The sequence below is a fragment of the Heterodontus francisci genome, unplaced genomic scaffold (assembly GCF_036365525.1).
Source record: "Heterodontus francisci isolate sHetFra1 unplaced genomic scaffold, sHetFra1.hap1 HAP1_SCAFFOLD_2210, whole genome shotgun sequence".
In the NCBI taxonomy this organism is placed as follows: domain Eukaryota; kingdom Metazoa; phylum Chordata; class Chondrichthyes; order Heterodontiformes; family Heterodontidae; genus Heterodontus; species Heterodontus francisci.
This window is the reverse complement of record NW_027141959.1, coordinates 18,302-29,692: the sequence shown is the minus strand read 5'-3', so window position 1 is coordinate 29,692 and position 11,391 is coordinate 18,302. Positions and strand designations below refer to the sequence as shown.

The 11,391-nt window shown below is 43.1% G+C and overlaps 1 protein-coding gene across 1 annotated transcript; it reads right to left on the bottom strand.

The window, feature by feature from the left end:
* Nucleotides 1-5,760: 5,760 nt before the first annotated feature.
* On the bottom strand, nucleotides 5,761-11,166 carry LOC137365819 (probable G-protein coupled receptor 139). Its single transcript, XM_068028067.1, has 3 exons — nucleotides 11,129-11,166; nucleotides 6,803-6,858; nucleotides 5,761-6,671 (listed from the first exon to the last, which is right to left on the bottom strand). The coding sequence occupies exons 1-3, from the start codon at nucleotides 11,164-11,166 to the stop codon at nucleotides 5,761-5,763; spliced, it is 1,005 nt and encodes a 334-aa protein (XP_067884168.1).
* Between the last annotated feature and the right edge of the window lie 225 nt (nucleotides 11,167-11,391).

Sequence of the window (11,391 nt, the reverse complement as noted above, 5' to 3'; positions counted from 1 at the left end):
TGTATGAAGATCAGGATCTGCTGCCATTCCCTTCAACAATAGTTTGATCAATGGTTCACAGTTCAAACTCATGAGGGATTCTAATAGACCAAATACGGGGAAATTGTTTTCAGTGACGGGGGAGTCGGAAACCAGAGGTTGCAGATTTTAGATAATTGGTAAAAGAACCAGAGAAGGAGATGAGGAGAAATGTTCCTGTGATCTGGAATGTGCTGCCTGAAAGGCCTTTGGAAGCAGATTCAATAGGAACTTTCAAAAGGAAAATGGGGCATATACTTGAAGGGGAAAAGAGTTCAGAGCTGCCGGGTAAGAGTATGGAAAGTGGGACTACTTTGATAGCACTTGCAAGGAGCCAGTACAAACACAATGTGCCGCAAGCAATCTTGACACTGTGCTGTTCTCCCTCCAAAGCAAGCACATTGTTCCTTACGTATAGAGGCCAAAACAGCACTCAGTACTCCAGATATGATATCAACAAAACATTCTATAATTGTAGAAAGACTGCCTTATCCCTGTACTCCAATCCCATCGAAATAAATACCAACATGCTATTTGCCTTCCTAAATTATTGCTGTAATTGCATGTTAACTTTTTTGTGCTCATTATTCCACCGAACTGTTGACATCCTCTTAAAATGTATCACGGCACTTCTCACAGCTCACAATACTTCCAAGTTTTGTGTTAGCTGGAAATTGTGCAATAGTGCCCTGTACACTCACGTTTACGTCATTACTGTAGATCTAGATATGCACTCATCCTAATGGTCAGAGAACGTTTGAACACTGATATTGTAAACTAGGCTTTGTGAGTTCAAATTTCTCTGGGGCCGACTCAACTTTGGCTTCCCTTTCTAAATTCAAGGTTAGCTCATAACCCGATGATACAATCAACAAGAACTAGTCATTCTGAACTTTAAAAGCTCCGCTAACGTGACTTTTTCAATTCGAATCTCAGTCCCATGAATATATAGAAGATTGGCTAGCTGACAGAAAACACAGGGCATGCACAAATGGATCATTTTCTGATTAGGAGGATGTGCTAATTGGAGGCCTGCAGGGGTATGTGCTGGGGTCACAACTGTTTTACAATTTATATCAATGACTTAGATGAGGGTAACGATAGCATAGTAGTTTAGATTGCAGATGACACAAAGATAGGCAGGGAACTATGTTGTGAAGAGGACATTAGGAGGTGTCAGACCGATATAGATAGGTTGAGTGAGAGGGAAGAAAAATCTGGCAGACGGAGAATAATCTGAAGTTGTTCACTTTGGCAGGAAGAATAAAAAGCAGAGAATAACTTAAATGGAGAACGACAGCAGAATTCCTACGTGTTGTGGGATGTAGGTTTTCTGGTGCATTAGTCACAGAAAGTTAGCATGCAAGTACTGCAAGTTATAAAGAAGGATAACGGAATGCTATTGTTTATTATGAGAGGAATTAAAATTAAAAGTAAGAATGTTCTGCTTCAATTATACAAGGAAATGGTGAAACCACATCTTGCATACTGTGTGCAATTTTGGTCTCCTCATTTAAGGAAGGATGTAAATGCATTGGAGGCAATTCAGGCGAGATTTACTAGATTGACATCTGGAATGAGTGGGTTGTCTTCTGAGGAAAACGTGGACAGACTGGCCTTGTTTTCACTGGTGTTTAGAAGAGTGAGGGGAGACTTGATTGAAGTTTATAAGATCCTGGGCGATTTTGACTCGGTGGATTTGAAAAGGATTTTTCATCTTGTGGGTGACTCTAGAACTAGGGGGCACTGTTTTAAAATTAGGGGGCGCCCTTTTTCGGACAGAGATTTTATTTTCTCTCTTATGCTTGTGGACCTTGGAATTATCGGCCTCAGATGATGTTGGAGGCGGGGACATTGAATATTTTAAAGGCGTAGGTGGATAGATTATTGTTAGGCAAGGGATTCACGGGGATAGGTGGGAGTGCGGCATTTGAGACAGAAAATAGATCAGCCATGATCTTATTGAATAGCAGAGCAGGTCCGAGTGGCCAAATGGCCCACTTCTGCTCCTGATGTGCATGTTTATTTGTTCGCATGCATCATTAGATTTCACATATCCTGGGAGAATGGAACAGAGTATTCCCAGGAAGTGGGGTCGGAAGAAGCATCAGTAAAGAAACTGGGAGTCTGTGGGATTAAAATCGATATTGGTGGTCAGCCAATCCACTCAAATTGTGGTTCAGATGTGCAGGACAGTAAGTGAAGTGTTAGAGATGGACAATGAGAAGACAAATGGGACGGGGGAAGGAGGACTGAAACAAAGTTGCTGAAATTGTCCAGTTAAAGGTTCAAGAAGAAAATTAGACCAGCACAGTCACTTATGTGACAGTAGAAAAATAAGAAAGAGAGATCCTGAGTAGGATGAGAAAAAAGAATGTTCCACATATTCTGCATAAAGTAAGCAGAACTAGGATCCAAACGGGTTCCCATAGCGACACCATGGAGATGCTTTTTTTTATTCATTCATGGGATGTGGGCGTTGCTGGCTCGGCCAGCATTGATTGCCCATTCCTAATTGCCCTAACAGAGTGGCTTGCTCGGCCATTTCAGAGGGCATGTAAGAGTTAATCACATTGCTGTGGGTCTGGAGTCACATATAGGCCAGACCAGGTAAGGACAGCAGATTTCCTTCCCTAAAGGACATTAGTGAACCAGATGGGTTTTTACATCAATCGACAATGGTTTCATGGCCATCATTAGACTAGCTTTTTAATTCCAGATTTATTAATTGAATTCAAATTCCACTTTCTGCTGTGGTGGGATTTGAACGCATGTCCCCAGAGGAATACCCTGGGTCTCTGGGTTACTAGTCCAGTGAAAATACCACGGCGACCCATGGAATATCTCAATGCCCCAATGTGTGACTGGATGGTGCAAGCGTTTTCTTTCCCAGACCAGTGTCGGTGAGGAGCAGAGGAGATCCAGCCGGATTGGAGTAAGGTAAAAACAAAATGAATCAACTTGAAATGGGGCTACGGATTGTTCCAGCAGGAGACGATGGAGGGAAAGTGGCTGGGGAATGGTCTCATGCTGTCTGTCATGTAAACTCCCACCCACTGTGCATTTCAACGCATCTTGGGTTTATTGGCCTTTGGAGCAGAAAGGGTCAGACTGACAGGTACAGAAATGTAAATGGATTTCTGGAGCGCATCTCCGAGCACAGAAGGAAGGAAGTCACATGTGATGTGGGAAAGTCGGTGCTGAATTACACAATAGAAGCGGAGTCAGAGCTTGAAGAAGTGAGAGACATCTCTGAGGAGAGGTATTAACAATCTGAGGGAATAAATTTGACAAACATCCAAGCCATTATATGTAAAAGTGTGGAGATATTCGAGAGAGATCAAAGAGTGCGGTACCTCTTTGCTTCAGATGGATTGCATATCCACCTACTAAAAAGATAGGGAAGAGATAACAAAGGCACGATTGTATGTTCTATAATAATCATCAGAGTCGGTAATAGTACCAGAGGACAGATGACAGCTGATGTGATTCCTGTATTTGAAACAGAAGTAGAGCAAGTTGAGGTGAGAGGGGCAGGGAGAGTGAAAGTGGGAGTGGCGTGAACAGAGAGAAAATGAGGGGAGCAGACAGAGAGAACAACAGAGAGGCGGGGGTGAGAGAAAGTGAGGGGCAAAGGGAGCGACAGAAAGTGGGAGTGGCAGGGAGAGAGAGAATGTGGGTGGATCAGGGAGAGAGAGAAAGTGAGAGGAGCAGGGAGAGAAAGAAAGTGAGAAAACCTGCTGCATATGTGTGGGTCGCTGCTGCCTCAGCACTCCAGAACTGAGCAGCAGAGTAAAGTGCAACTGTCTAGCATAGTTAATCACACACAAATTCAAATGATCATTAAATTTGAATGCAGCAATGCGCATTATAAGTGCAACACTCAACTCAACACGTTTTCCTCTGGCTTCCTGATCTCACAAACATCACTCGCCCACCCATTCAATGACTGAAGAAAACCTGCGAGTTTGTTCTAATAATCCATGCTGCATCTCACTTACCACCCCATTATGACATTTTCAATCCACTATCTTCCCGCCTTGCATCGTGGCGCTCCATATGAAGCAACCTTCATGAACAAGGTCTACCAGCAGACATCCTTTTTATCAAGGAATGTGAAACACGGGAAGTCACTAACAAGTTCCTTGTGGCAAACCCTGTCTGGCAAATGGCCGGCTTTTAACTACCACAGCGAGAGTGGTAGTTGCTCAGCACGTTCAGTCCAAGCCAGGGCCCTTGCACATCCAAACTCCACCGCTGAGGCCTCAGTACAAATAACTTCTGCTTTGTGGAAAAACACGAGCAATACTGCACATTACCAAGACCTGCACATCTACAGACTAAATGGCGGACTAATAACTTCAACATCAGAAAACGATGAGGCTATTGCTTGACTCTGGGTATTTTCATTCCATAAATAATAATAAAGTTAATTTTTTTCATTGTGCTCATTGAAGCCATTGTGCGTTTTTGGTGGAGGGAATGAATGCTGAAGGTGGTGGATGGGTTGGCAATCCAGTGGGCTGTCTGTCCTGGATGGTGTCAAGCTTCTTGAGTGTTGTTGGAGATGTACCCAACTAGGCAAGTGGGGAATACTCTATCACACTCATGACTTGTGCCTTGTAGATGGTGGACAGGTTTTGGGGAAACATGAGCTGATTTACCTGCCGCAGAATTCCTAGCCTCTGACCTGCTGTTATAGCCACAGTGGTTATGTGGCTGGTCCAGTTCCTCCTGTTTAATGGTAATTCCAGGGTGTTGGTAGTGGGGGATTCAGCGATGGTCATGCCATTGAATGTCAAGAGGTGATGCTTGGATTATCTCTCCTTAGAAATGTACATTGCCTGGCATTTGTGTGGCGCAAATGTAACTTACCACTTATTAGCCCAAGGCTGAAAAATGTACAGGTCTTACTGCAGATGGACACGGACTGCTCCAGTATCTGAGGAATCACAAATAGTGCTGAACAATGCACAATCAGCAGCAAACATCACCACTTCTGCCCTTATGATGGAGGGAAGGTCATTGATAAAGCAGCTGATTATGGTTAGGCCAAGGACACGACCCTGAGTAACCCCTGTAGTGATGTCCCGAGCCGGAGATGACTTATTTCCACACTGACCTCCCCAATCCCCACAACGCCCACATATCTGTAACATCCTCCATTGCTGCAACTCATCCTGCCTCTGTGACCTGCTCCAACCCTACATCCCACCATATCTCTATCAACACCTCAGCCTTTACAACCATCCCTAACTCTTCCGCCTTTTGAACGCTTCCAATCCTCTATATCACAGAAACCTTGCCCAGCTCCAAAATCCTCCATATCTCTGTAACCTCCAACCCCTATAACTCTCCCTATCTCCGCAACCTCCGCCAGCCCCACCAACTCTCCTGACATCTGGAAACTCTTCCGGTCTCGACAACCCTACGAGATCTCTGTGCTTATCTAATTCTTAATTCTCAAAGATCCATCGGAAAATCCACGATCTAACTCACAGGGTGGGGATGACAAGAGAAATAGAGAGAGCGAGAGATGGTCATGAGCAGACTGGGGAATGGAAGGGAAATGCACTCAAAAATGTGTTGCCAAACATATAAGAATAAACAATAAACTCACACAGGGAGATTTCCAACATCTTTTATTTTTAAGAAGCTTTTCCTTCTGAGTAGATGTGAGGAATTAAGAATGGAACCAGTGGAGCTGAGGAGAAATTCTGTCTGCTGTTTCCCCGGATGCTCTCAGTTGCTTAGTTTATTCATAAATTGAATAATTGATGTAACTGGATATTTCACCGCGATCCTGAACTGCTCCCTGAACTTGGACTGAGTCACCACATAAATAAATGTATTTGTGCAGCAGCTCAACGTCCGCAGCATATATCCAAATCTTTTGAACATATATTCAGAATCATTGTAATCCCCGGGTTCTGATCCTGTAATGATATAATATAAGAATTGTATAACATACACCAACCAGAGGAGCATGAAGCTGCCAGATATGGTGAAAAGTAAAATAACAGATTTTCTTCTACTATCCATCTCTGGATCACTGCAATTAACTCCCTTGCTCTGACCTCTCAGTCCCTTACGGATTCGACTGGCCACTAAAATGTGTCTGACTGTCAGAGCGTTGAGCAACAGAATTAAAGCGAATGGGAGCAATGGGGTTAAAAGCGTATCAAGCCAGTCAAGTCCCACCCATCCAGGATCAGTATAATAGTTTGACTTTAAAGCACAGAAGCATGGTATATTGTCGATTATCCATAAAGGTTCATATGCAAAGTGGAAGGGGATGTTTTTTACGCAAAGCAGAATCGAGGTTGTTGTTAGAACCACAACTGCAGTTTTCTCTGTGCAATATTTTGTTTTCAGCTTCTGGCAACAAATGGCCATAAATCGATCAAAGGTGAAAGCGACAGTGAACCAGACAGAAAATTCTGTGGCTGCACGAAACATGACAGCGATTACAATACATACAGGGGTGATGACCAGGAAAGATCCCAGGAAATAATAAAAAGTGATCCGCCACAGTAAGACCCCAGTGATAATGAAGAGTAGGTCCGTCATTGCCATGGCCACCAGGTATCGAGTGGTGCAGGTGGTGAGGCCACAGTTTCCCTGGGAGAGGATCACAATCGCCAGTAAATTAACTGTAAGAGAGAGAATGGAAAAGAGACTGGAAATTACTGATCAAACATTCTCTACATCTGACAAAGACAATAAGGGAACGATATTGGCCCCAAAAGCAGCTGCGATGGGTGCAACACTGATCCTAATGTACCTCTGATCCGCCAGCTTCCATATTTAATGGGGTCGGGGCAGCAGATGTGAAGGGAACTGCTCCCAGGAGGCAGGTTGGCAATTTAAATATTTTAATGATCCTGGAAGTCTTTGAATTAATCTGTTTTACGTATGTTACTCTGGCCGCCAAATTTCCCCATTTATAACCCAAGCCACGTTGAAAGACACCAGGATTGGTAATCAGAAACATCCCCCACTGTGGGATCAAGCTGGTCCCTCTATATTGGATCACACATAGAATCGCTTGACGTGCAGGATAGACCACCCCCCCCCCCTGCCACCCCTCCCCCCCTCCCCACTACCACGGTTTGAAGTCCCCTCGAGATTGGAGCCCAGCACGGAATCAGATCCCACGTCCCGGGACCGGAACTTCCATCGTGTCCTGGATCAAACACTTCCCTCGTTCTATCTGGGACCACGCTCCTGCGTTGCAGACACATCCCCCGTTTGAGGATCAGAAATATCAACTCCCCCTCCCCTTGCACTTTCCCATTCGCGGATCATGCTGCACAATAGGCGACTAATCTCTGGGCGAGGTGATTGACAGCTCAACGATCATAAATCTCACCAACTGCAGAGTTGGTGTTTGGTCACCCCCTACCCCCCAAAATCATGCATTGAACCCCCGCTACCCGGGGTCGTGTTTTGGACAGCCCTGGTCCTGACGTCTGCTCCAGACTCCTCCCTGCACAACTGGAAGCCAAACCCATCAATTGGCTGATGTCACGGTGGGGAAACCCCACAGCATTAAAGAGGCAGACTGTGGAGTTAGAAATCTGGAAATCCTGTCACCACCTATCTCACACCCCTGTTGATATCCAAGCTTAAGCATTATCGTGAAAACAAAACACTAAAACAACTGTAAAGCTGATTAAATGGGAAAATACTGAAAATATTCAGCACGTTAGGCAGTATCTGTGGAGAAAGAAACAGTGTTAACGTTTCAAGTCATCGCTTTTCCCCAGAACTGGACGATACTGGAAATTGCCTAATTTTCAAACAATTATGCAGCCATTCAAAAGTGGTGTATGGGGGAAAAAAAGGGAAATGGGAAAGGTTTGTTCTTGGGTGGGGGACAGGGGTGATTCAGTGACAAAGGGATGGTGGGAAAACGTCTAGAAAAACATATGGCCAACATCTATAGTCACATGCACAAACGTGAGTTAATTAAGGAAAGCCAGCATGTATTTTTTAAAGGAAAATCATGTTCAGCTAACTTGCTAGAGTTTTTCTTAGAAGGTAACATTGACAATTGATGAAGGCAATGCTGTTGCTGTGGTGTGCATGGACTTCCCAAAGGCGTTTGATAAAATGCTGCACAAACGACCTGTCAGCAAACATGGAGCTTTTGGAATAAAAGGGACGGTAGCAACATGGATATCAAATTGGTCAAGTGACAGGAAACAAAGTGTAGTGCTCGATTGATGCTTCTCGGTCTGGAGGAAGCTTTGAATTTGTTTTTCTCAGGAATCAGTGTTGGGAGCCTTTCTTTTTATGATACATATTAATGATCTAGACTTTGGTGTACAGGGCACAATTTCAAAGTTTGCAGATGATACGGAACTTGGAAATATTGTGACCTGTGAGGAGGACAGTGTCGAACTTCAAAAGAACATAGACAAGTTGGTGGAAGTATGTAGGAATTTGGTCGGAAGAACGAGGAGAGACAATGTAGAATAAAGGGTACAATTCTAAAGCGGGTGAAAGAGCAGAGGAACCTAGCTGCATATGTGCATAAGTCTTGAAGGTGTCAGAACAGGTTGGGAGAGCATTAGGCAAACAGAAACTTGGGCTTAATTAGTAGGGGTACAGAGAACAAGAGCAAGAATGTGATGTTGAACTTGTATAAGACACTAGCTCGGCCTCAGCTGAAGTATTGCCTCCAGTTCTGGGCGCACACTTGAATAAATACGTGAGGGCATTAGAGAGAGTACAGGAAACATTCACGAGAATGGTTCCAGGGATGAGGAATTTCAGTTAAGATAGATTGGAGAAGTTAGGACTGCTTTCCTTGGAAAAGAGAAGGCTGAGAGTTTATTTGATAGAGGTATTCAAGATCGTGAGGATTCTGGACAGATTAGATTTAGAGAAACTGTTTCCACTTGTGAAAGGATCGGGATTGGGAGGGCACAGATTTAAAATATTTGCGAAGAGAAGAAAATCGACATGAGGAAAAACTCTGTGAGTGTTTAAGGTCTGGAATGCGCTGCCTGACAGTGTGGTGAGGCAGGTTCAATTGAAACATTCAAAAGGGGATGAGACAGTTATATGAAAAGGAAGAATGTGCAGGTTTATGGGGAGAAGGCGGGAAATGGAACTGAGAGAGTTGTTCTTTCGGATATGAAGAGCCGTTTGGCCTCTTTCTGCGCTACAATGATTCTGTTATAAAACAATTCTTATTGAAAGATGTAACAGAAAAGAGTAAACATTTAGACAAACGTAATATGATAATGAGCAGTCAGCATTAATTCCAAATAGAAAATCCATATTACATTATTTGGATAATATCAGAAATCGGAGTTAAAACTAATGATGAAGACTTATCATACTTGGACTATCGAAAGGTCCTCTATAAGATACCACACGCAGACTCGTGAATAATCTTAGTGCAAGTAGTGTTAGGGGACAAACAACAGAATGGAGAGCAAGCTGGCTGCAGAAAGAGGCAAGAGTGGGAAGGTTCCTTACTCTGATTGGCAGGGGAGCAGCGATATTTCTCAATAATTGGCATTGGGGTAACTGTTAATCAGCAATTCCATAATCGACAGGGACTTGTGAAGCTGAAACATGAATTCAAAATGTAAAGAGACATCCACATTGATAGTACAGTTACTACAGGAGAAGAACGCAATAAATAGCTGATGACATTAATGACCTTGCACAATGGACATTTAAATGCTACAATCATACAGGGTTTTGATGAAACTTCACCAAGTGCACTCCGTTCAGTTCTGATCGCTGTACGCAAGGAAGGATTTACTTGCCTTAGAGGTAGTACAATGGACGTTCACTAGACTGATTATTTTGTGATGAAGATTGTCTAACAAAGAGATTGAGAGATTATCCACTACTCTCTGTAGCTTAAAACAATGAGAAGTGATCTCAATGAAACATATAGGATTCTCAGATTGCTTGACAGTGTAGATGAGAGGCTGGGGCATAGTCTCAGGATAAGGGCTCGGCCGTTTCATAGTGAGATAAGGAGAAACGTCATCAGTCAGAGGGCTGAGAATCTTTTAGAATTCTTTACCCAGTGACCTGTGGGTACTCAGTCATTGCTTATATTCAAGACTGGGATCCATAGATACTTGACTCAGGAAATCAGCCCTGAATTTGTTGAATGATGGACTAAGTTTGAGGTGCTTTACGGACTTCTCCAGCTTGTATTTCTTACTTTTCATTCGTATGTAATTTATCATGGATAAATAGCCTCGCATTCTAATCTGTAAGTACATTTATAAAGTCAATAAGTTCCAAAAAGTAACACTCAGCTGAACAGACTGAGGGCCTGATAATGGCAAATATAATCGACCAGTACAATTAAACTCACACAAACTGGCAACATCCTAATAACACATGGAACTCATAGTTCCTCTTCACAATTGTACAGGAAGTTTCGTCAGCTCATTCTGAGGAATGATTCACATACTACCACTCTTTTTCTGCCGATTTACTGCTTCTCCCACTCTCTCTAGTTTTGCTTCTCCATCTGTGTAATGTTTCTCTCTCTCTATCTCTCCGCAATCTCTTTCTCACCTTCTCAGTTATCATTTCCCTTCCACTTAAATCCTCGTATCCGAGCCTGCATTCTGCTCACCAGCTCCGAGTTTAATCATCCTACTCTCAGAGCCAATTCGTTCAAGGATGAATGCTGTGTGAATAGCTTCATGTTTCTCCAGATCATGCAAATCTCCACCTGTTCATCTACTCTGTTCACCTCATCTACAATGCATGGAATAAACAGAATAGAAAGCCTCTTCCAGACACACCTCAATATCATTGAAACTCCTGTAGCCAGTCTTTAAGCTAGAATGCATTCACTTCAAAGGCAGCCAACATTTGAAGATCAGGCGACTGTGCAGTAAAGTAATGTACTGTAAATTGCCAGAAATGGGAAAGTTTTCATATCCAAAGAACCAATGGGACGTTCAACTTCACTCGTGAAACAATCTTGGAGATGAAATGAAGTTATTCATGCAGAGACACAGAGACAATCGAGTCATTTCATTAATATACCAGTTCAACAGATAGCTGATGCAATCAGATCACGTACTAACATACATCTATCCCAGTTTAAGTGACTTACCTCAACTGTTGAACTCGTGTAGAAACTTCAAACAACATTTACAAACTAGTAATTCTGTGGTTTCTAGAATGTCTGGGCGGTCACTCACATCCCTTGGAAATGATAATCCAAAAAAAGCTGCTTGATTAAGATCGTGATGTACTGAATTATGGGCCTTGACTATTTTCCACATTCAGACTGGTTCAGATCGGAATGATATGTTAAGTAAAGGGGAGGAGTTGCTGCTTCACCTACCAACACTACTTGGATTTGTATTATGGAGT